The following is a 27,080-nucleotide window of genomic DNA, read 5'->3' as shown; positions in this document are numbered from 1 at the left end:
CTTAACATACATCTGAATAATTATATATTCATATATCAACATGTTTTGTTAATTAAATATATATATCTGAACAATATATATAACCTGTAGGGGCTATATGCAAACTACAAAACATTCCCAACAGAAAACAAAAGAAATTGAGTTATAGAGTTACTGTCTAACCCTTTCATTGTAGACCTCTCTCTCCTTCCTTAGAAGAACTCAAGAACTGTACCTGATAAGTATGTGACACAGACAAGGATCCAGTGATAATTTTTATAATAAATCCTAAATGTCTTATTTTTAGACTCAAAAATAGAATATATACCTTCTCAACTAAAAAAAAAAAAAGAATATATATAAATAGAAGTTCCAATAAATGTCTCTGCATTACAGTGGTTCATCTTGCACACCCCCTGAGGTTGAACATTACTGCCTCAAGACTACAAACAAAAGTTTCTCTAAGACTTCCATAACTTGCTTTTTCAAATAATAGAATTAGAGCCTAAAATTTTCTCTTTAGTTCATTGAGAAGTGATCCGTGGGAAAAATTCTTCTAAACCACATTCTATAAAGGATTTAGCAACACCACTGCCTACCCTTGCACTGAGATGACCAGAGATAAATATGAACATCACTGTTGAATTAAGAACAAGCATCAAAGCAATAAATGTGCCCTCTGGAAGAAAGGATGTAAACATTAAGCATACTAATGTCCCTGCTGGGAAACCAAATCTAGTCAGAATGAATCTGTAAGCTCAGTATGGTCCTCTTAATACTCCTTGAGTTTAATGAGGCCTATCCTAGAGAAGGAACAGATGGCCATGGAACAGGAGGACCCTAGGCTCACCTCATCCCATAAATACAACTAGAAAACTATCAAATCATCCTAAATACCTCAGAAATCAACCTGAAGACTGGCTGAACAAATCCCACAACTAAAGGTAAAGAAGAGGCCACAACAAAGAAGGTGGGAAGTGCAGAGGTGGGATTTGGGAGAAAAAGAGATTGTGGTCACTGCAGTAGGGAGGGAGCACAGTCACAGAGAAGGAAGTCAGTCGAACATACAGGGGATCACATGGGGACAACAACTCCTCATAGCAATTGGCTTGGAATGTGAGAGGGAACAAATTTCATGAGTTCTGGCAATGGTGGGGCTTAAAGCCTGGAGTACTAAAGGTCAGAGGGCATGGTGTGGGGAGAGCCCAGAGGCATTGGGGCTGCCCTTAAAGAGAAGGCAGGTCAAACTGTCCACAGACATACAGCATGGAAAGAGTGGATCTGAAGAGCACCTGTGGCACATAGTGGGGAGGTCACTTGCTCATCTCAGAGTGCATCCTAGAGAGGCAACATTCGGAAAAACGCTTCCAGGAACAAAGGAACTGGCCAGTGCCATTTCCCTCCCTAGTGTCTCAGCATAGACACAGGGTCACCTGCAAGAACCAGCACCACGCAGACACTCACTACCTAACATGCTTACACCAAGACCTGCCCCACCACACTCTGGTGGAACTTCCTTTCCCAGTCATGCTTGCCTCAGTCCCAGCACTACAGGCCCCCTCCCCAAGAAGACCAACACAACCCTTCCCCCCACATCCCCTGATCCCAGAGTTTTCTGCCTTGGTTCTGGCAGCAGTGACAACAGGTCTTATTTCACAAAAGACCAGAGCATACCTAGTTAAAATGTGCCACATTTCAGGCCAGGGACCAAACGTTACCCACAATAGGCAAGGAGAGACTCGGCAGATGACTGGTCTGAAGGATAAAACTGCCAGGAGAAAACAACAGAGCACATGCAGCACACATCAGAGACACTCCCAGAAGTGCAAGGTCCTGGGAAAATGGGGACACTGTACTTCAGAGCACTATAGAACCCCTTCCACATAGGGCATTACCCTCAAGAACAGATGATATAGCTGACTGTCCTAACACAGAGAAACAGGCACAGAGACTTAGACAAAATGAAGAGACAGAGAAATTCGTCCCAAATGAAAGAACAGGACTAGGGCATGGCTGGAGATCTTAGGGAAATAGATATAAGTAACATGCCTGATGGAGTATTTAAAGCAATGATTATAAGGATATTGAGAAAGGAATGGAAGACATGAGTGAGATCCTCAATACAAATAAAAAAAGAACAAATCAGGGATGAACAGTGCAATAAATGAGATTAGAAACACTCTTGTGCAATGAACATCAGACTAGAAGAAGCAGAGGATGAATTAATGACCTAGAAGACAGAGTAACGGAAGGTAATCAAGCTGACAAAAAGAGAGAAAAAAATTATGCAAAATGAGAAAAGACTTAGGGAACTCGGTGACTCCATCAAAAGTAATAATATTCATATTATAGGAGTCCCAGAAGAAAAGAGAGAAAAGGGGGCAGAAAATTTATTTAAATAAGTAATGGCTGAAAATTTCCCTAACCTGGGGAAGGAAACAGATATCCAGATGCAGAAGGCACAGAGAACTCCCAACAAAATCAACAAAAGCAGATCCACACTAAGACATATTGTAATTAAAATGGCAAAATATAGTGACAAAAAGATTTTTAAATCTCTTTAAAAAAGAAGATAGAAACATACAAAGGAAACCCCATAAGGCTATTGGGGGGTTTTCAGCAGAAACTTTCCAAGCCAGAAGTCAGTGAAATGATACATTCAAAGTACTGATTAGGAAAAATCTCCAGCCAAGAATACTCTATCTAGCAGGCTAACATTCAGAATAGAAGAAGAGATAAAGAGTTTCCCAAACAAAAACTAAAGGAGTTCATGACCACTAAACCAGCCCTGCAAGATATATTAAAGGGAACTCTTTAAAAAAAATTTTTTTTTAATGTTTATTTTTGAGAGACAAGGAGACAGAGTGTGAGTGGAGGAGGGGTAGAGAGAGAGGGAGACACAGAATCTGAAGCAGGCTCCAGGCTCTGAGCTGTCAGCACAGAGCCTGATGCGGGGCTTGAACCGACAGACCGTGAGATCATGACCTGAAATGAAGTAGGATGCTTAACCAACTGAGCCCCCTAGGCGCCCCTAAAGGAACTCTCTGAATGGAAAGGAGAGTCCAAAAGTGAGAGAATGAAGGTAGGAGAAGCACAAAAGCAGTACAAATGAATATTTCTGTAAAAAGTCAGTAAAGGAACTCACAAAATAAACAGATATAAAATAGTACTCTATATACCTAAAATGTGGGGAGGAGAGGAGTAAAGAACAGGTTAAAATTTAAATGACCATCAATTTATATAGACTGCTATATGTAGAAGATGTTAATATATAAAACTTATGGTAACCACAAATCAAGAATCACTAATATGCAAAGAATAAAAAGAAAGAAATCCAAATACATCACTAAAGAAAACCAGAAAACCATGAAAGACAAGAAAAGATCAGGGAAAATCTTCAGAAACAACCACAAAACAAGTAACAAAATTGCAATAAGTACATACCTATCAATAATTACTTTGAAAGTAAATGGACTAAATGCTACAACCCAAAGACATAGGGTGATCGAATGGATAAAAAAAACAAGACCCATCTATATGCTATCCACAAGAGATTCGTTTTAGAACTAAAGACACCTGCAGGTTGAAAGTGAGAGGATGGAGAAATATTTATCATACAAATGGAAGTCAAAAGAAAGCCAGAGCAACAGTACCACAGCACACAAAGTAGACTTTAAAACAGTCTGCAACAAGAGGCAAAGAAGGAAACTATATCATAATAAAGGGGACAATCAAACAAGAAGAAATGTCAATTGTAAATATTTATGCACCCAACATGAAAGCACCCAAATATATAAAGCAGTTAATAACAAACATAAAGGAACTGGTTGATAGTAAAACAACAATAGTAGAGTACTTTAATATCCTAATAACATCAATGGACAGATCATCTAATCAAAAAATCCACAAGGAAACAATGGCTTTGAATGACACACTGAAACAAATGGATTTAACAGATATATTCAGAACATTCCATCTTAAAGCAGCAGAATACACATTCTTTTCAAGTGTAAATGGAACAGCTTCCAGAACAGATGTTAGGCCACAAAACAAGCCTCAACAATAGAAGATCAAAGAGATACCATGCACTTTTGCTGACCACAATGCTATGAAACTAGAAGTCAACCACAAGAAAAAATATGGAAAGATGAAAAATACATGAGGGTTAAATAACATGCTACTAAACAATAGGTCAACCAAGAAATCAAAGAGGAAATTAAAAAGTACATGAAAATAAATGGAAATTAAAACACAATGTTTCAAAAACCTTTGTGATGCAGCAAAAGCAGTTCTAAGGAAGATTTTAATGATACAGGCTACCTCAAGAAGCAAGAAAAATCTCAAACCTAACCTTACACCTAAAGGAGCTAGAAAAACAACAACAACAAACAAAATCTAAAACCAGCAGAAGGAATAAAGATTAGAGCAGAAATAAATGTTAGAAACTAAAAAACAACAACAACCAACAATAGAACAGATCAATGAAACCAGGCGCTCGTTCTTTGAAAAAAAAAAATCAATAAAATTGATAAACCTCTAGCCAGACTTATCAAGAAAAAAAAAAAGGACTTAAAAACATAAAACCACAAATGAGAAATAAGAACCAACACCACAAAAATACAAACACTTAGAATACTATAAAAAACTATATGCCAACAAATTGGAAAACCTAGAAAAAATGGATAAATTCCTAGAAATATATAAACTATCAAAACTGAAACAAATAAAAAACTTGAACAACCAACAAAGAAACGGAATCAGTACTCAAATGAATTCTACCAAATTTTAAAAGGAGAGTTAATATCTATTTTTTTCCAAACTATTCTAAAAAATAGAAAAGAAAATTTCCAAATTCATTCTATGAGGCCAGCATTACCCTGAATATAATTCAGTTATAAAAAAGAATGAAATTCTGCCATTTACAATGACGTGGATGTACCTAAAGGGTATAATACTAAGTGAAATAAGTCAGAAAAAGACAAATACCATAGGAACTCATTCATATGTGGAATTTAAGAAACAAAATGAGCAAAGTGGAAAAAGGAGAGAGAGAGACAAACCAAGAATCCGACTCTTAATTATTGACAGCAAACTGATGGTTACAAGAGGGGAGGAGGTTGGGGGGAATGGGTGAAATAGGTGATGAGGATTAAGAATACACTTATCTTGGGCTCAGTCAGTTAAGTATCTAACTGTTGACTTCAGCTCAGGTCATCATCTCACGGTCATGACATCGAGCCCTGCAACAGTCTCTGTGATGAGCATTGAACCTACTTGGGATTGTCTGTCTACCTCTCTCTCTCTTCCCCTCTCCCCCTCCCCTCAAAGTAAATAAACATTTTTTTAAAAAGAATACACTAATCATGATGAACACCTAGTAATGTATAGAACTGTTGAATCAGTATATTGTACACCTAAAACTAATATAACACTGTATGTTAACTAACAGGAATTAAAATAAAAACTTAAAAAAATAGAGTCCAGTTCTTTTCTGAAAATACAGCTAGAATCTTTTAGGCAGCATAGTTTAAGTTTGCAGAGCACAAAACATTGAAAAGAGGTCATGTGAATCTTGTGAACTAGTCTCACTATAAAAACTATAAAATCAAAAGTCACAAGTAAATTGTTAAAAATATTATAAAGACAGAAATGTTTCCATCATTTACTGTACACATACTATGTGTCGAGGACTGTTTTAGGACTAGGGGTATACCAGTGGGGGTGAAGGGGAATCCCTGTTCTGTGTGCTCCATGGACCTTATATTCTTGTGGGAGTATGTGTGCATATTTGTAAAAATGTTATACACATGCATATATATGATAAAAATAAGGAAAAAGCATGAATGTATATTGTCATATGGGAGTGATAAGTTCCATGGAGCAAAATAAAGGAGGGTAGAAAGGAGTACAAGGCAGGGAGTGGGGCTGTGGAGTAGGCCATGGGGATGTGAACCATTCCAGGCTAGAGTAACAGAAAATGCAAAAGAGAACCAGGAATATCTGAAGAAGAGCACTGTTGCTGTACTGGAGTGAGCACAGGAAGAGAATAATAGGATATGCAATAAATTAATGCAAGTTTTAAAAGCTTAAAAAGATATTTAAAGAATAAAGCAGGGGCACCTGGGTGACTCAGTTGGTCAAGTGCCTGACTCTTGGTTTTTACACAGGTAATGATCTCACAGTTTTGTGAGTTCAAGCCCTGGGTTGGGCTCTCTGCTGACAGCGTGGAGCCCACTTGAGATTCTCTCTCTTTCCCTCTCTGCCCCTCCCTCTGTCTCTCTCTCTCTCTCTCTTTCTCTCTCATTCCCCCCCCAAATAAATAAATAAACTTAAAAAAATTATAAAAGACTAAAGCAAATTTACATAAAGAAATATTTTAGTCATAGGACAAAAATTTAATACAACAAAAATTCAGTCTCTACTATGTGAAAGACAGTGTTTTAAGAGCTTTGAAAGTAACAAAGATTCCTGCTCACATTTTAGCAGAATTTGAATTATTAGATAAAATGGAACACAAGAAGACACAAAATAGAACAAAACCAGAAAGAACTATTGTAATACAGTAAAATAATTTCCAACTATACAACTAGAAATTTATAGACATAAAACCAAGTAAGGGATTCAAAACCACAAAATTAACAATATGAAGGATCAAGTGGTAGAAAAACATGTTAAGTAGAGACATGATAGAAAAATTTTTAAAGACCGAAATTCAACTTCTGGAAATAAAAACTACAATGGCTGAGATGTAAAATAAACAGATTGGGATTAGCAGAGTAGACATTGCAGAAGATTAGTGAACATGCACACATAGAAATGGAAACTTTCCAAAATAAAAGAGGAAAAGGAGTCCAAACAAATTAATGGAATTCTCCCCGAGTCTGTAAAGCAATGTCAAATAGGATAAAAATATGTATAATTGAGCATTCCCAAAGGACTGAGGTATAAGTGGTAGAAAAAAATAGTAGATGAAATAAAAGCCAAAATATTCCCCAAATTTGATGAAAACTATGAACCCAGAGATCCAAGAAACTCAACAAATCCAAGGCACAAAAAATATGAAGAAAAATACATCAAGGCAAATCATAAGCTGCTCAAACAGGTAATAAGGAGAAAATTTTCAAAGGAACCAAGAAGAAGGGTGTTATTTATTTACATTTTTTAAAGTTTATTTATTTGAGTGAAAGAGAGCATGTGCTCGCACATGAGTGAGGGAGGCACAGAGAGAGAGGGAGACACAGAATCCAAAGTGGGCTCTGTGCTGATGGCAGAGAGCCCAACGTGGGGCTTGAACTCACAAACCATGAGATCACTACCTGAGCCGAAATCAGACGCTTAACCAACTGAGCCACCCAGGCACCCCAAGAAGGCTGTTATCTATAAATAAAGTAAAATAAGGATGACAACAGACCTGTCACTGGAAACAGTGCAAGACAAAGGACAATACAGCAAGGTCTATTGAAAACAGTGACAATAATCAGTTAATCTACAATTTTATGCTCAGTAAAATTGTCTTTCAAAAATATAGGTTATATCTAACAAAGCTGTGGTAATCAAAAAAGCATGGTACTGGCACAAAAACAGACACATAGGGGTGCCTGAGTGGCTTAGTCAGTTAAGTGCCCGACTCTTGATTTCGGCTCAGGTCATAATCTCACAGTTCGTGAGATCAAGCCCTGCAATGGACTCTGCACTGACAGGATGGAGCTTGCTTGGGATTCTCTCTCTCTCCCTGTCTTTCTGCCCCTCTCCTGCATTCTCTGTCTCTCAAAATGAATAAAAAATGTCTCTCAAAATGAAAAAAAAATCACATAGATCAATAAAACCAAATAGAGAACCCAGAAATGAACCCATGATTATATGGTCAAGTAGTCTATGACAAAGGAGGCAAGAATACACACTGGGGAAAAGCTAGTCTTTTCAATAAATGGTGCTGGGAAAACTGGACAGCTGCATGTAAAAGGAAACTAGAACACTTTTTCACACCACTCATAAAAGTAGACTCAGAATGGATTACACACCTAAATGTGAGACCTGAAACCATAAAACCCCTCAAAGAAAAGAGTTACCACTTCTTTGACATCAGGCTTAGCAATTTGTTTTCTAGACAGATCTCCTGAGGCAAGGGAAACAAAAGCAAAAACTATTGGAACTACACCAAAATAAAAAACTTTCACACATTGAAGGAAACCATCAACAAATGAAAAGGCAGCCTACTGAATGGAAGAAGATATTTGCAGGTGATATATCTGATAAGGGGTTAACATCTAAAATATATATAGTACTTACAAAACTCAACACCAAAAAACCAAATAATCTGATTAAAAATAGGCAGAGGACCTGAATAGACATTTTTCCAAAGACGACATATAGCTGGCCAAAAGAGATATGAAAATATGCTCAAAATCACTAATCATCAGGGAAATGCAAATCAAAACTACAATGAGGTATCACCTTACACATGTCAGAATAGTTAGAATCGGAAACAAAAGACATAACCATTGGCAAAGATGTGAAGAAAAAGTAACCCTTAAGCACTGGTCATGGTAAAGTAAATGGGTGCACCACTATGGAAAACAGTATGGAGGTTCCTCAAAATATTAAAAATAGAAATACCATATGATCCAGGAATTCCACTACTGGGTATTTACCCCCCAAAAACAAAAACACTAATTCAAAAAGATACATGCACACATGTGTTTATTGCAGCATTATTTACAATAGCCAAGATATGGAAGCGAGCTAACTGTCCACTCGTAGACAAATGGATAAAGATGTGTGTGTGTGTATGTGTGTGTGTCTGTGTGTATACGTGTATATATGTGTGTGTGTATACACACACACATAGCAACAATATGGATGGGCCTAGACAATATTAGGCTACGTGAAATAAGTCACAGAAAGACAAATACCATATGATTTCACTTATGTGTGGAAAATAAAAAAAAACAAATGGATAAACAAACAAAAAGCAGGAACAGATCCATAAATACAGAGAACAAACTGATGGTTGCCAGAGAAGAGAAGGGTGGGGAAGATGGACAAAATCAATGAAGGGGAGTGGGAGATACAGGCATCCTCTTATGGAGTGAATAAGTCATAGAATTAAACGTATGACATAGGGAATATAGTCAATGGTACTGTAATAGTATGTTAATAGTATGTTATAGTGTGTAATAGTATGTTAATAGTATGTTAATAGACTACACTTGTGGTAAACATAGCATAATGTGCAACCTTGTCCAATCACTGTTTTACACCTGAAATAATATAACATTGTGTGTCAACTATAATTTAAAAGGATATATGTTATATCTAGATACCAAATCATGTTGTATACCTGAAACTAATATAACGCTATATATCAATTATACCTCAATAAGAAAAAAATATATACATGACATTTTCAGACATACAAAAGCTATATGCATTCATCACCAAAAGACCTCTACTAGAAGAAATATCAATGGCAGACAGACAAAAGAAAATTACATTAACGGGGCACCTGAGTGTATCAGTCAAAGTGTCTGACATCAGGTCAGGTCATGATCTCATGGTTCGTGAGTTCGAGCCCTGTGTCAGGCTTTGAGCTAATAGCTTTGGATTAATAGCTAATAGCTAATAGCTTAGGCCTGCTTTGGATTCTGTCTCCCTCTCCTTCTGCCCCTTCCCCACTCGCACTCTGTCTCTTTCAAAAATAATAAACATTAAAAAAAAAGAAAATTACATTAAAAAACACATGTGTAATTGAAGCCACCAAAGGGGAGAGGTAGAGAAAATATTCGAAGAAATAACGGAAGAACACTGGAAATCATAACTACATCAGTAAATATATATGATTACTTTCTTGTTCGTTATTTAACTCTCTCTAAAAGATAATTGAGACCTTCAGTTTCTGGTCAGCATTTAAGAAGCCTGAAAGTTGCCACTACATCCTACAAAGTAAAAACATGAAAAGCTAAAACAATCAACAACTCTCCTTAGATCCATAAAAAAAAGTGAAGTCACAGAGCAAACTACTGCCCCCCAAACTGGAGAAACAACAGGCTGATACAGAGAATCACAACTTACCAGAGCAGAAACTGAGCTGAAAACCTCCACAAGAATGGATGCCAGGGTAGGTAAACTTCAATTGTAATTGATGAATTACTGGAGGCTTAGTGTGGGCAAGTCCAAAAAGATATAAACTTCAGAGGGGTCTACTCACACTTCTGAGAGTTTTACATCTAAGAGTTCATGAGGTTTTCACAGCGAATATTGGAGAAAAATCCCTTTGTTCTTCCAACGGGGTTTGGGGAAAGGGAACCATTTTGAAAGACCCCAGAGCATTCTGTTTTCTGAAAAAGTTCTGCCCTAGGTGAAACTAGTTAACCAGAGCCTAACCTGTTGGGGTTTATTAGAGCCTAATTGACCTGGGGGAAAAGAAACATTCAACTCCACTTGGCTCTAGCCTTTCAGAGGAAGGCAGGGAAATACACAACTCCAGCGCACTGTAACCATGCTGTCCCACCTACAGGAGGTGGGGACTGAGAACAAGTGAAGTTCACAGTCCAGAGCCAAAAAGCTACCTAGAGCCAAGACCTAATTATAGGACTATCAAACACTCCCCCTCCCACCCCACGCCTTACCACCACATTACTAAAGGCCTATTTACAGCAATTTAAGCCAGCACATCGTATCCATCTTTCAACAAAAAATTAGAAAACATACTAAACAAAAAACACAGAGTTGAAAAGAAACAGAGCAAGCATTAAAACCAGCCTCAGGTATGGCAGGGATGTTGGAATTATCAGACTGGGAATTTAAAATAACTATGATTGGGGTGCCTGGGTGACTCAGTCGTTAAGCTTTTTCAGTCTCCAACTCAGGTCATGATCTCACAGTTCATGAGCTTGAGTCCTGCTTCGGGTGAACACGAGTCCCACTTCTGGTAAAAACCCCCGGATGAGCCCCGCTTCTCTCTCTCTCTCTCTCTCTCTCTCTCTCTCTCTCTCTCTCTCTCTCCCCCTCCCTCTCCCTCTCTCTCACTCCATCCCTTGCTCACTTGTGCCCTCTCTTTCTCAAATAAATAAATTAATTAAATAACTATGATTAATATCCTAAGGGCTCTAATGGATAGAGAATATGCAAGAACATACAGGAAACATAGGCAGAGAGATAGAAATTCTAAGCACCAAAAAGAAATACTAGAGATTAAAAACTCTGTAACAGAAATGAGGAATGCCTTTTATGGTCTCATTAGTAGATCATATGCAGCTGAGGGAAAAAAAAATCTCTGAGCTTAAGGATATGTCAATAGACATTCCAAAAATGAAAAGAGAAAAAAGTCAAAGCACCCCCAGGATATCTAAGAACTGTGGGACAACTACAATACATGTAACATACATGTAATGGGAATACCAAAAAGAGGGGAAAGACAAAAAGAAAAAGAAGCAATATTAGAAGAAATAATGACTGAAAATTTGCCCAAATTAAAGTCAGACACCAAATCAAAGATCCAGAAAGCTCAGAGAATAGCAACCAGGATAAATGTCAAAACGCTACACATAGGCATATCATTTTCAATCTATAGAAAGTCAATCATAAAGAAAAATTCTTCATAGGCGTCAGAGGAGAAAAAACATCTATAGAGGATAACTATATTCAACTCCTCCTCAGAAACCATGCAAGCAAGGAAAGAGTGGAATGTGAAATATTTATGGTATTGAGAAAAAGCCCGCACCAACCTCAAATTCTGTACCTTGAGAAATTATCCTTCAAAAGTGAAGTAGAAGTAAAGACTTTCTCAGATAAACAAAAATTGAGAGAATTTGTTGCACACCAACCTGCCTTGTCAGAAATGTTAAAAGTTCTTTAGTAAGAAGGAAAATGATATAGCTCAGAAAGTCAGATGTATAAAAAGTAAGGAAGAGCACTGAAGAAGTGCTACGTGAAGGTAAAATAAAAACTGTTTTGTTTTTTAAAGTTTATTTATTTATTGTGAGAGAGAGAGAGAACATGCGTGTGTGTGGCAGGTGGGAGAGGGGTAAAGAGAGAGAGGGAGAGAGAGGATGGATGGATCTCACGACCATGAGATCATGACCCAAGCCGAAATCAAGGAGTCAGCTGCTTTACTGACTTAGCCACCCAGGTGCCCCTAAAACTTTTATTTTTCTTATTCTTAATTGATCTAACAGATAACAGTTTGTTAAAAATAATAATAGAAACAATGTATTTGTGTATGCTTGTGTCTTAAAAGCTTATATAAACAAAACCAATGACTGGCAATGCTTCAAGAGATGAGAGGGAAGAAATAGGATTACTTTGTCACAGTTAAGGTACTTGCACTACCCTAGAAATAATATAGTGCTATTTTAAAATGGACCTGGATAGCTGTAAATGCATATTGCAAATGCTAGCGCAACCAAAAAAAAAAAAAAAAAAAAAAAAAAAAGTTAAAAAAAATAAAGGAAGCATAATTGATTTGCTAAGAAAGGAGAAGAAATGGAATCACATAAAATGCTCAATTAAAGCCACAAAATGGCAGAAAAAATATGGAAGACAATAAAAGGTACAAAGGCAACAAACAGAAAAGATTAATAAATATAGTAGATTCCAATCCAATTATATCAATAATCACTTTGAGCATCAGAGGTCTAAATATATGAATTAAAGGCAGAGATTGTCAGGGCAGATTAAACAAAACAAGATGCAACTATATGTTATCTACAAGAAATCTATTTTATTTTTATTTTTTTTTAATATGTGAAATTTATTGTCAAATTGGTTTCCATACAACACCCAGTGCTCATCCCAAAAGGTGCCCTCCTCAATACCCATCACCCACCCTACCCTCCCTCCCACCCCCCATAAACCCTCAGTTTGTTCTCAGTTTTTAAGACTCTCTTATGCTTTGGCTCTCTCCCACTCTAACCTCTTTTTTTTTTTTTTCCTTCCCCTCCCCCATGGGTTTCTGTTAAGTTTCTCAGGATCCACATAAGAGTGAAAACATATGGTATCTGTCTTTCTCTGTATGGCTTATTTCACTTAGCATCACACTCTCTAGTTCCATCCACGTTGCTACAAAAGGCCATATTTCATTTTTTCTCATTGCCACGTAGTACTCCATTGTGTATATAAACCACAATTTCTTTATCCATTCATCAGTTGATGGACATTTAGGCTCTTTCCATAATTTGGCTAGTGTTGAGAGTGCTGCTATGAACATTGGGGTACAAGTGCCCCTATGCATCAGTACTCCTGTGTCCCTTGGATAAATTCCTAGCAGTGCTATTGCTGGGTCATAGGGTAGGTCTATTTTTAATTTTCTGAGGAACCTCCACACTGCTTTCCAGAGCGGCTGCACCAATTTGCATTCCCACCAACAGTGCAAGAGGGTTCCCGTTTCTCCACATCCTCTCCAGCATCCATAGTCTCCTGATTTGTTCATTTTGGCCACTCTGACTGGCGTGAGGTGATACCTGAGTGTGGTTTTGATTTGTATTTCCCTGATAAGGAGCGACGCTGAACATCTTTTCATGTGCCTGTTGGCCATCCGGATGTCTTCTTTAGAGAAGTGCCTATTCATGTTTTCTGCCCATTTCTTCACTGGGTTATTTGCTTTTCGGGTGTGGAGTTTGGTGAGCTCTTTATAGATTTTGGATACTAGCCCTTTGTCCGATATGTCATTTGCAAATATCTTTTCCCATTCCGTTGGTTGCCTTTTAGTTTTGTTGGTTGTTTCCTTTGCTGTGCAGAAGCTTTTTATCTTCATAAGGTCCCAGTAATTCACTTTTGCTTTTAATTCCCTTGCCTTTGGGGATGTGTCGAGTAAGAGATTGCTACGGCTGAGGTCAGAGAGGTCTTTTCCTGCTTTCTCCTCTAAGGTTTTGATGGTTTCCTGTCTCACATTCAGGTCCTTTATCCATTTTGAGTTTATTTTTGTGAATGGTGTGAGAAAGTGGTCTAGTTTCAACCTTCTGCATGTTGCTGTCCAGTTCTCCCAGCACCATTTGTTAAAGAGACTGTCTTTTTTCCATTGGATGTTCTTTCCTGCTTTGTCAAAGATGAGTTGGCCATACGTTTGTGGGTCTAGTTCTGGGGTTTCTATTCTATTCCATTGGTCTATGTGTCTGTTTTTGTGCCAAGGAAATCTATTTTAAATGTACAGACCTATAGATTAAAAGTAAAGGGATGGCAATGGGCATTGAGGAGGGCTCTTGTTGGGATAAGCACTGGGTGTTGTATGGAAACCAATTTGACAATAAATTTTATATTTAAAAATAAATAAATAGGGGCGCCTGGGTGGCGCAGTCGGTTAAGCGTCCAACTTCAGCCAGGTCACGATCTCGCGGTCCGTGAGTTCGAGCCCCGCGTCGGGCTCTGGGCTGATGGCTCAGAGCCTGGAGCCTGTTTCCGACTCTGTGTCTCCCTCTCTCTCTGCCCCTCCCCCGTTCATGCTCTGTCTCTCTCTGTCCCAAAAAAAATAAAATAAACATTGAAAAAAAAAAAAATTTAAAAAAAATAAATAAATAAATAAATAAATAAAAATTGTTTTAGTAAAAAAAAAAAAAAAAGTAAAGGGATGGAGAAAGATATACCATGCAAGCATTAATCACAAGAAAGCAGGAGTAGCGATATTAATTTCAGACAGAGCAGACTTCAAAGCAAGGGAAGTTCTCAGGGATATAGAGAGGCATTACATAACAATAAAGGGGTCAACACTCCAAGAAGACATATGTGTATGGGCCTCAGAATATACGAGGCAAAAACTGATAGAACTGCAAAGAGAAATGGGTGTATCCTATTGCAGACTTCAACATCCCTCTATAGAAATGGACAGCTCCAGCCCACAGAAAATCAGTAAAACCATGATGAACTCTACAGACTACTTTAGCCAACAGCAACAGATTGCTTCTGCTGTTACTTCTCAAACTTACATGAAGCATTCACCAAGACACAACACATTCTGAGCCATAAAACAAACTTTAACACATTTAAAAGAATGGATATCATACAATGTCTTAGACCACAATGGAAGTAAACTAGAAATTCATAAGAGAAAGAAGACTACTAAATCACAAAATACTTGAATATCAAGCAACACACTTCTAAACACATGGATCAAAGAAGTAATCTCAAGAGAAATTGTTAAAATACTTTGTACTAGAGGGGCGCCTGGGTGGCTTAGGTGTCTGACTCTTGGTTTTGGCTCAGGTCATGATCTCACGGTTTGTGGGTTCAAGCCCCACATCAGGCTCCATGCTGACAACACAGAGCCTGCTTGGGATTCTCTCTCTCCCATTCTCTCTGGCCCTCCCCCACTCACGCTCTCGCTCTCAAAATAAATAAATGAATTTAAAAAAATTTTTTTAAATAAAAATACTTTGAACTAAATGAGAATGAAAACACAATTAAAATTTGTGAGATCCAGCCGTAGCAATTTCTTACTTGACACATCCCCAAAGACAAGGGAATTAAAAGCAAAAATGAACTACTGGGACCTTATGAAGATAAAAAGCTTCTGCACAGCAAAGGAAACAACCAACAAAACTAAAAGGCAACCAACGGAATGGGAAAAGATATTTGCAAATGACATATCGGACAAAGGGCTAGTATCCAAAATCTATAAAGAGCTCACCAAACTCCACACCCAAAAAACAGATAACCCCGTGAAGAAATGGGCAGAAAACATGAATAGGCACTTCTCTAAAGAAGACATCCGGATGGCCAACAGGCACATGAAAAGATGCTCAGTGTCACTCCTCATCAGGGAAATACAAATCAAAACCACACTCAGATATCACCTGACACCAGTCTGAGTGGCTAAAATGAACAAATCAGGAGACTATAGATGCTGGAGAGGATGTGGAGAAACGGGAACCCTCTTGCACTGTTGGTGGGAATGCAAATTGGTGCAGCCGCTCTGGAAAGCAGTGTGGAGGTTCCTCAGAAAATTAAAAATAGACCTACCCTATGACCCAGCAATAGCACTGCTAGGAATTTACCCAAGGGATACAGGAGTACTGATGCATAGGGGCACTTGTACCCCAATGTTTATAGCAGCATTCTCAACAATAGCCAAACTATGGAAAGAGCCTAAATGTCCATCAACTGATGAATGGATAAAGAAATTGTGGTTTATATACACAATGGAATACTACGTAGCAATGAGAAAGAACGAAATATGGCCTTTTGTAGCAACATGGATGGAACTAGAGAGTGTGATGCTAAGTGAAATAAGCCATACAGAGAAAGACAGATATCATATGTTTTCACTCTTATGTGGATCCTGAGAAACTTAACAGAAACCCATGGGGGAGGGGAAGGAAAAAAAAAAAAAGAGGTTAGAGTGGGAGAGAGCCAAAGCATAAGAGAGTCTTAAAAACTGAGAACAAACTGAGGGTTTATGGGGGGTGGGAGGGAGGGTAGGGTGGGTGATGGGTATTGAGGAGGGCACCTTTTGGGATGAGCACTGGGTGTTGTATGGAAACCAATTTGACAATAAACTTCATATATTGAAAAAAAAGAAAAAAAATAAAATTTGTGAGATGCAGCAAAAACACTGCTTATAGCAAAATTTATAGCATTGAATGAATATACTAAAAAAGAAGAAAGATCTAATATCAGTCATCTAAGATTTTCACGTTAGGTAAACAGAAAGAAGAAGAGCAAATTGAATCCAAAGTAAGCAAAAGAAAAGAAATAATAACAATTAGAGCAGAAATTAATGAAATTAAAAACAGGATATCAATAGAGCAAACCAACAAAACCAAAAGCTGCTGCTTTAAAAAGATTAATAAAGTCATTAAGCCTCTAGCCAGACTAAGGGAAAAAAGAGAGAAGACACAAATTTCTAATATAAAAAAAAAATGAAAGAGAGGATATCACTAATGATCCCTTAGAAATTAAAAGGATAATAATGAAATATTACAAATAACTTTATGTCCATAAATTTGATAACCCAGAATAAATGGACCATTTGCTTGAAAGATACAATCTGCCAAAATTTACAGATGAAGAAATAGATAACCTGAATAGGTCCATATCTATCAAACAAACTGAATCAACAATTAATAACCTTCCCAAACAGAAAGAACCAGGAATACTTGAGTTTACCAGTGAATTCTACCAAACATTTAAGAAAGAAGCTATACAAATTCTCTAAAATCTCTTGCAGAACACAGAAGCAGAGGGAATATTTCCTAATTCAGTCTTTCAGGCCAACATTACCCTAATATCAAAATCTGACAGAGACACTACAAGAAAAACAGAGACCAATATCTCTCATGAACATAGCTGCAAAAATCCTCAACAAAATATTTGCAAATTGAATCCAACAATGTATAAAAAGAATTAGGCACCATACCCAAGTAGGATTTATCCAAGGTATGCAAGGCTGTTTTCAACATTTGAAAATCAGTTACTGTAATGCATCATATCCACAGGCTAATGAAGGAAAATCATGGGATTATATAAAGAGAAGCAGGAAAAGCAACTGACAAAATCTAACTCATTCATGACAAAAATCCTCAGCAAACTAGAAAGAGAGGAAAACTTCCTCAACTCAATAAAGAACATCTACCAAAAATCTCTACAGTTAACATCATATTTATTAGCGAGAAACTTGATTTTCCACTAAGATCCGGAATAAAGCAAGAGTGTCCCCTTTTTTTCAACATCATCCTAGAAGGCACTGTTAATGGAATAAAAAAAGAAAAATAAAAATCACAGAGATTGAGAAGGAAAAAATAAAACTGTATTTATTTGCAGATGACATGATCATCTATGTCAAAAACCTGAAAGAATCTACATATAAAACTTCTAGAACAAATAAGTGATTACAGAAAGATTGCAGGATACAAATATGTGGAAGTCAAGTGCTTTCTTATATATGAGCAATGAACAAGTGGAATTTGAAATTAAAAACATACTACCATTTACATTAGTACCTCCCAAAAGGAATACTTAAGTATAAATCTAACAAAATACATGCCAAATCTATATGAGGAAGACTATAAAGTTGATGAAAGATATCAAAGAACTAAATAAATGGAGAGATAGATATTTCATGTTCATAGATAAGAAGACTCAAAATTGTCAAAACATTAGTTCTTGATCTATAGTTTCACCCCATCCCAATCAAAATCCCGGCAAGCTATTTTGTGGATGTTGACAAAAAGATTCTAAAGTTTATATGGAGAATAAAAGACCCTGAATAGCCAATTCAATATTGAAGGAGAACAAATTTGGAGGACTGACACTATCTGACCTCAACACTCACTATAAAGCTACAGTAATCAAGACAGTGTGCTATTAGTGGAAAACAGACTAATAGATCAATGCAACAGAATAGAGAGCCCACAAATAGACCCACATATAGTCAACTGATCTTTGACAAGAGAGCAAAGGCAATACAGATCTTTGACAAATGTAGCAAAAATAGTCTTTTCAACAAATGTTACTGGAACAACTGGACATCCACATGCACACATACACACACACAGGTCTTAACACCCTTCACAAAAATTAGCATAGATCACACACCTAAGTGTAAAACACAAAACTATAAAAGTCCTAAACACAGGACAAAACCTAGATGACTCTGGGAACGGTGATAACTTTTTAAATACAATGTCAAAAGCACAATACATGAAAGAAACAATTGATAAGCTGGATATAATTAAAATTAAAAATCTACTCTGTGAGAGACAATGTCTAGAGAAAAAGTAGATAAAGCCACGGACTGGGAGGAAGTATTTGCAAGACACATCTGATAAAGGACTCTTTTTTTTTTTTTTTTTAATTTTTTTTTTAACGTTTATTTATTTTTGGGACAGAGAGAGACAGAGCATGAACGGGGGAGGGGCAGAGAGAGAGGGAGACACAGAATCGGAAACAGGCTCCAGGCTCTGAGCCATCAGCTCAGAGCCTGACGCGGGGCTCGAACTCACGGACCGCGAGATCGTGACCTGGCTGAAGTCGGACGCTTAACCGACTGCGCCACCCAGGCGCCCCCTAAAAGACTCTTAAAACTCAGTAAGTCAGGGCACCTGGGTGGTTCAGTCAGTTAAACATCTCTTGACTTTGACTCAGGTTATAATCCAAAACCATGATCAGATTTGTGGGATGGAGCCCTATGTTGGGCTCTGCGCTGAGGGGTAGAGCCTGTTTGGGATTCTGTCTCTTCCTCTCTCTCTCTCAAAATAAATAAATAAACTTAAAAAGGAGAAAAAAACCTCAACAATAAGAAAACAAACAGCCTGATTTAAAGACTGACAAAGACCTGAACATACACCTCATCAAAGAAGATATACAGATGAAAAGTAAGCACATGAAAACATGTTCACTTTCGTATGTTATCAGGGAATTACAAATTAACACAACGAGATACCACTACATGCTTACTACAATGGCCAAAATCCAAAATACAAACAACACCAAATGTAGGAGAGGAAGTGGAACAACAGAAACCCTCATTCATTGCTGACAGGAACGCAAAATTGTACGACCCCTTTGGAAGACATTTTGGGGGTACTTACAAAACTAAACAGGGGCGCCTGGGTGGCGCAGTCGGTTAAGCGTCCGACTTCAGCCAGGTCACGATCTCGCGGTCCGTGAGTTCGAGCCCCGCGTTGGGCTCTGGGCTGATGGCTCAGAGCCTGGAGCCTGTTTCCGATTCTGTGTCTCCCTCTCTCTCTGCCCCTCCCCCATTCATGCTCTGTCTCTCTCTGTCCCAAAAATAAATAAACGTTGAAAAAAACTAAACATACCCTTACCATAGGATTCATTCAATAAACAATCATGCTCCTTGGTATTTACCCAAAAGAGCTGAAAACTTATACCTACACAAAAACCTGTACATGGATGTACATATTGGTTTTATCCATAACTGGCAAAACTTGGAAGCAACCAAGATATCCTTTAGTAGGTAAATGGACAAATAAAGTGTGGTATATCCAGATAATGGATTATTATTCACCACCAAAAAGAAATGAACTGTTAAGCCATGAAAAGACATGGAGGAAACTTAAGCGTATGTTACTAAGTGAAAGAAGACAATCTGAAAAGGCTAACTACTGTATGATTTCAACTACAGTTGACCCTTGAACAACACAGGGGTTGGGGTTGACTCCCCCATAGACATTAAAAATCCGCTTATAACTTTTGACTCACCAAAAAGTTAACCACTAATGGCCTGTTGACAAGAAGCCTTACTGATAACATAACACATATTTTGAATATGCTTTATATATCGTGTTATTATAATAAAGCTAGAGAAAATGTTATTAAGCAAATCATAAGGAAGAGAAAATACACTTACAGTACTATTTTAAAAACCCACATATAAGTGGACCCAAGCAGTTCAAACCTGTGTTATTTGAGGGTCAACTGCATATGACATCCTAGAAAAGGGAAAACTATGGAGGTAATAAAAAGATTAGTTGTTGCTAGAGATTAGGTAGGAGAGAGGGATGAATAGAGCAAAGAAAATTTTCAGGGCAGTGAAACTATTCTGCATGATACAGCAATGGTGGATACATGTTATTATAATACATCTGTTAAAACCCATAGAATGTACAACAACAAGGGTGAACCAGACTGTAAACAATGAATTTTGGGTGATGATGATGTGTCAGTGTGTGCTCATTAATTGTAACAAATGCACCGCTCTGGTAACAGTATGTATGTTGATGGTGTGGGAGGCTGTGGGGGGTGTGGGGAATATAGTTTAAGGGTGGTGGGTGGAAGGGTTATATGGGAACTTCCTGTAATTTCTGCTCAATTTTCCTGTGAACCCATAATTGCTCTTAAAAATTGTTTATTAATTTTTAAGACTGTTTGAAATAATAAATGTAAAAAGATCAATAGTTCTATATACTAGAAAGGAACAATCAAAATTTGAAATTTAAAATATCATTTACATAGCATCAAAAACTATGATTTCCCACTTCCCAAGAGTTTAAGGATAAACCTGAGTTAGAGACAGATGGAACAAAAGATTATTGTTTTTTGTTTTGTTTTGCAAACCACAAATCTTTATTGCAGAAATCTGGGCAAAGTTCCCCATTGGTGGCCCCCATTGAGGGTGGACTGGGGCCCTCTGTCCAGAGCTGGGCAGGAAAGAGGTAGAAGGAATATGTCTGGGCCCAGGGCCTCAGAACTGTGAGATGATGTTGGGTGCCAGGCTGCAGATAAAGCCTCTATCATCCAGCTCCACATTCAGAGACTTCACTATACCATCCTCTACCACCATGGAGAACCTCTTGAGCAGTGGATTTCCAAAGAGAGATACCAATGAATCAATCATCTGGTAACAAATCTGTCTCTTTCCTAAAGGTCCCAAGGGAGTCAGCCAAGAGCCTAACCTTGTCTCCCGAGTTGTGAGCTTGTCCCCACTCTTCAGCTACAAAGACATCATTAACACTCAGATATGCTACCACCTGGACCCCCTTGGCCTTCAGAGCTTCAGCGTGCTGCATAAACCCTGGCAGGTGGATCTTGGAACATCTGGGGGCAGTGGGGAGGGGGTGAAAAGGCCCTAGGGACTCCAAATAGCACTCTCTTCTTGCCCTTGAACAACTGTGTTAGGTTCACCTTGTTCCCAGGTTCCCCTTCAAAAACCATCATGGAAAGGATGGCGACCCACTCTGAATGGGGCCATGGCTAAGGTGGCACTTCTGAAACTGTAGGCCTTGCCAAGTGTCCACTCCCCAATGGTTGCTGGCATCCTCTTGCTCTTGCTGTCACTGATGCTACAGATTCAATGGCAGCAGCCCAGGCACCCAAATGAAAACTGAACCTGCTCCGTTGTCCAGAAGGCACAGCCCAGCCAGTGGCATGCCCATCCCAGAAGCTACAACTGCTATATTAATTACATGAATAGAAACTATATGGCAAATAAATGGAGGTTACTTTGTTCAAAGGTCATATGACTCAATATCATCAACATGTAAATTCTTCCCATATTGACCCATATTCTGTGCAACCCCAATAAAGATCCCAGTTTTTTTCTTTTAAAGATTTTATTTTTTAAAGTAATCTCTACACCCAACATGGGGATCCAATTCACAACCCCAAGATCAAGAGCCCTGTGTTCCATCAACTGAGCCAGTCAGGCGGCCCAAAAATCCCAGCTTTTTAATAGAAAATGACAAACTGGTTTTAAAATTCATACAGAAACACAAGAGCCCCCACCCCCCGCCCAGAGAAACACAAGAGCCCAAAAAACTTGAAAAAGAACAAAAATCGAGGCCAAACTCTGATTTCAAGGCTCATTATAAAGCTACAGTGATGCAGATAAAATAGCGTTATTGTAAAGTAGGCACATAGATCTGGCAACAGAAAAGTCTTAGACCCGCACAAACAAAATCAACTGATTTTTGACATAAGTGCAAAGGCTCTTCAGTAGAATAAGTATAGCTCTTTCAACAAATGGTGCTAGATATCTATATGCAAAATGTTACCTAGTATCCATACCTCGCATCATATACAAAAATACACTCAAAAGGGCCATAGACCTAAGCTATAAAACCTTCATCCTAAATCTTCTAGAAGACAACACAGCAGAAAATCGTTGCAACCTTGTATTTGCCAGTTCTTAGACCAAAAGCACGACCCATACAGGCCATGTGAGTCCTCGCATAGCCCCCCTCTTCTCACTCCACCTGGGGCGGGAGGCTCGGCCTAGCCCCGCCCTGGAACTCATCGGGCCCCGCCTCGGCCCTCCTGGCCCCTCCCAGCCCGCCCAGCTCCACTGTCTCGCGTCCCGCGGCACCAGGCGGGGTGCGCGCCCTCCCGCTTCTCCACCCGGAAGAGCCTCCTGAACGGCGAAGTCGAGGCGGCGCGCGGCTCGGCGTCCGTCTGGTGCGCGGGCCCGCCAAGCAGCCGGCGCGGCGCCTACTTCACCCAGGCGCCAGGAGGACCCGTCGGAGCCTGCGCGCCCCCGCGGCCGGCGACGCCTCGAGCGGCCGGCGCACGCGCCCCGCCCCGCCCCCAGCGGCCTCTTCGCGCCCCCCGCCGCCAGGCCCGAGCTCTCCGCGACCCTCAGCCTTGGGAGCAGCGCGTCCCCGGTGACTTCTAACACTGCATGTTCGCCAGTAAGTGACAACTGCTGCCTCGTTTCACCGTTACTATTTTTTTTTTCTCCCGCAGTTCGTCCCAAGTCTCTCCCACATCTGGTTAGTTCCCAAACTATTCAACTCCGGGATTTGTCGGGCGACCGAGGTGCCCGGTTGCCGAGCCAGGCAGTGTCAGAGACCTGCCGAGGTGTTGTAGGGCAAGGGCTGCGTCCAGAGACGGAAGTATGGAAAGCAGTCCTCTGAGTACGACCCGGCTCCGTGGTCGCCCAGCGCACACGGGGAGCGGGGCAGGCGGGCGGGGAGGAGGCGCCCACAAGACGCGGGCCGCGGGCGAGAGGGGCGGGTTTTAGGACGCGGCGCAGCGGGGACCGACGAGGGGGCGTGGCTCCGGGTGAGTGCGGCGGCTTCTCGGCGGGCGGGGATTCTCGGTGGTCTGGCTGCAAGCCGCCGCTGATTCGCCCTGCTGGCACTTGCCTGCGCTTCACTTGGTCCAGAGGATGAAGTAGCACGTGGTTGTATTTTGCCCCGAGCTACTCAATAGGTGAAAGGAAAGGGAACTTGAAAATTGTAGAACAGTAAGAGTGGGCGTGTTTATAGGGTTAGCAAACTGCTTAGAAACAGTTGAACAGTTTTGCGCAGGTTTTGAAAGGGAATGCTGTTTTCAGAAAACATGCTATTTCAAAAAAAAGACTAGGCGAAATTTAATCTGACTTTAATTTGAACCATGCATTCTGCAGCTACCCCCTCTCTGCCCTATGTGGAGCTGTCTTTTAAATTGCTAAACTGTGACTCCAAATTTAGTATGTATTTATAGAATCTTAAAGATTGTCTTGTAGCAACTCTTGGGAGTACAGTTTCTCTGTTTTTTTTTGTTTGTTTTGTTAAAATTTTTTTAATGTTTATTTATTTTTGAGAGAGAGAGACAGAGCATGAACAGGGGAGGGTCAGAGAGAGAGAGAGACACAGAATCTGAAACAGGCTCCGGGCTCCGAGCTGTCAGCACAGAGCCCGATGCGTGGCTTGAACCCACAGACCGTGAGATCATGACCTGGGCCGAAGTCGGACGCTCAACCAACTGAGCCATCCAGGTGCCCCTCTCTGTTTCAAGCAAAGGCCACGTCCTGGAAATACTGTATGATGAGTTACTTTTCAAGTGCTTTTTTCTGCTTTATACTTGGCTGAATTTAATATTACCTAATAAAAACAAGTTATTTATCGATGTATTGGCCATAATTTCCTCTCACTCATTCTCCTGGGTATACACATGCCTATCTGTCAGTCTCAGACAGGCATTTGTAGTTGTTAGAATTCTTGGCCTGTGACATATACCCCCCCCCCCCCATCTTAACTCCTTTCACACCTTCTAGAATAGTAGGTTCCCAGAAAAAGCAAAATAATGCTAATAAATAGCATTGTAACACATAGTTAGGATGCTAAAATGTGAACTTCATAAGTTGTCTTTTATCATCTTTTTGTTTGTTGAACCGAGTACAATAAATGTTGGTTAAATAAGTCAAAGTACATTTGTCTTCCAGTACTGTTTCCAAACCAAATAAGATTTTCTTAGATGATCAATTTCAACAGTTTATCTTAACTGCCCATTGCCACGTCTGGGATTGTCACCCCGTTGAAATTTAATACTTCTCTTCTTTGTGCTCCTATTGATATTGTATTTTTACCACTATCAGAGCACTGTTTCATTTGATCTGTCCCTTGGTTCCCTGAGGGCATTGAGGATCTTTTATTGTGCTTTTTATTTCCCAGCATGGTACTGTGAACATGATAGATATCTGCCTGTATACATGAACTTGGAATGGGGGTAGGCCCTTTTAATCTGTAGATACGAATTTTCAAAAAAATACATTGCCAGGGGAATGTGATAGGTGAAGTAATGTAATATAGTGTATTTATTTTCAGTCCTAGTTATTCATCATTTAAAGATCAATTTTCCTTTCCTCAGTTTAATTATGTACTTTCTTTATACTCTTGATAGCTGTTTTTGCTGAGGCCAGTACGTTTCCTAGGTTAGAGAAAATAGGAAACAAATTAACCTCAAAATGTAAATTTCTTTTTTTCTTTTTAAATTTTTTAACGTTTATTTATTTTTGAGACAGAGCATGAACAGGGGAGGGGCAGAGAGAGAGGGGACACAGAATCTGAAACAGGCCCCAGGCTCTGAGCTGTCAGCACAGAGCCCGACACGGGGCTCGAACTCACGGACTGTGTGATCATGCCCTGAGCCGAAGTTGGACGCTTAACCGACTGAGCCACCCAGGTGCCCCCAAAATGTAAATTTCTAAAGCGAATTTGTTAACTATTCAAGTCAGAACTAGCAATCCACGGGGGCACCTGGGTGGCTCAGTTGGTTAAGTGTCTGACTTCAGCTCAGGTCCGATCTCGCACTTTGTGAGTTGGAGCCTCGAATTGGGCTCTGTGCTGACTGCTCAGAGCCTGGAGCCTGCTTTGGATTGTGTCTTCCCCACCCGTCCCTCATTCTTTCTCTCTCAAAAATAAATAAACATTAGAAAAATTTTAAAAACACTGGTTATCCATGTATGTTCCATTTATGTAGCTGAATACACATGAATATGATGTGTGTGTGTTATAAGAGAGGATACATTATTTATATGAATAAACCTAGAACCAGGGCACATGCAAAAAACTCTACCAGAAGTAACATTAGCCAGAAGACTGCTATTTAAGATATACTTGAGAGCAAATGTATATACAAATTGTGGTTAAAGAAAAAGGAAGGCCTTTTACCATAGAGTTAATAAGAGATAGTTTGGGGAAAAGATACAGGAAAGGCATTGGACCATTTTGGATTTCAGTAATCAGTACCAACATAATTCTTTGGTTAGGTTTAGCTTCACTTTCTCAAAAAATACATTTACTAAGTGACTATAACAAGTAATTCCAATCTAATTAAGATTTTAATTTTTTTTTTAATTTTTGTTTTTAACCTTTATTTATTTTTGAGACAGAGACAGAGCATGAATGGGGGAGGGTCAGAGAGAGGGAGACACAGAATCTGAAACAGGCTCCAGGCTCTGAGCTGTCAGCACAGAGCCTGACGCAGGGCTCGAACTCACGGACTGCGAGATCACGACCTGAGCCGAAGTCGGACGCTCAACCGACTGAGCCACCCAGGCTCCCCTTAAGATTTTAATTTGAATAATATTTTGAGTTTATAGTGTGACCCAAAGTCAGGATGATTTACAACCAATCGTTTTTGTTTAACTTGTGTTTAAGTCTGCAATACCAAAGGTATAATACGGTCCTTTCTTTTTCTTTAGTCACCTAGATTCAAGATGAATAGTGATCAAGTTACACTGGTTGGTCAAGTGTTTGAATCCTATGTTTCGGAATACCATAAGAATGATATTCTTCTAATCTTGAAGGAAAGAGATGAAGATGCTCATTACCCAGTTGTGGTTAATGCCATGACCCTTTTTGAGACCAACATGGAAATTGGGGAGTATTTCAACACATTCCCCAATGAAGTACTAACAATTTTTGATAGTGCTCTGCGAAGATCAGCCTTGACAATTCTCCAGTCCCTTTCTCAGCCTGAGGGTGCCTCTATGAAGCAGAATCTTCATGCCAGGATATCAGGTGAATCACTTAAGGATTTTACTGCCATGTTATTCTCTAGGAACATTTTGAGAAATCCCAACACCTACTGAATTCAGAGCACTAAGAATTGAATGATATAAGAACATCAGTTGATCTTTATACTTAAAAATATATCTATTGTGTAGTTGATGGTCAGTTTCAGAGCAGAATATTGATTTTATACTGTATATTAGAAGGCTGGGGTACTAGCCATTCCAATCAAGGGGAAAGAGAATGTGTGGAGACAACAGTATGGTAGTGTGCACATATATACATGTGGATATGTGTGTATAAAATTATAATTCAGAGCAGCCTTACGAGCTTATGTGACTAACAAAAGAACTGATAATAAAAAGAATTAGAAAAGTAGCAGATTCTATCTAGTGATCTTCAAAACTATTTTAGGAAATTTATTATTTTTATATA

The 27,080-nt window shown here is 39.1% G+C and overlaps 1 protein-coding gene and 1 pseudogene across 3 annotated transcripts in view; one reads left to right on the top strand and one right to left on the bottom strand.

The window, feature by feature from the left end:
- Positions 1-21,101: 21,101 nt before the first annotated feature.
- On the bottom strand, positions 21,102-22,649 carry LOC112862661 (peroxiredoxin-5, mitochondrial pseudogene; annotated as a pseudogene).
- A 149-nt stretch (positions 22,650-22,798) lies between these two features.
- MCM9 (minichromosome maintenance 9 homologous recombination repair factor) overlaps positions 22,799-27,080 on the top strand; it is a 113,054-nt gene continuing 108,772 nt past the window's right edge. Inside the window, exons 1-2 of one of the 3 annotated variants that reach the window (XM_025925403.2) lie at positions 22,799-23,057; positions 26,336-26,654. In XM_025925403.2, the coding sequence (XP_025781188.2) occupies positions 26,351-26,654 (304 nt within the window). In that variant the 5' untranslated portion in view covers positions 22,799-23,057; positions 26,336-26,350. Of the gene's footprint in view, positions 23,058-26,335; positions 26,655-27,080 lie in introns of those variants that run through there. The other 2 variants (XM_086707684.1, XM_086707685.1) reach the window with 2 other exon arrangements.

The sequence above is a fragment of the Puma concolor genome, chromosome B2 (assembly GCF_028749965.1).
Source record: "Puma concolor isolate L17-30 chromosome B2, mPumCon1.1.hap2, whole genome shotgun sequence".
NCBI classification, from domain to species: Eukaryota; Metazoa; Chordata; class Mammalia; order Carnivora; family Felidae; genus Puma; species Puma concolor.
Note: the sequence above shows the minus strand (reverse complement) of the source record. Positions and strands in the feature narration are given on the sequence as shown.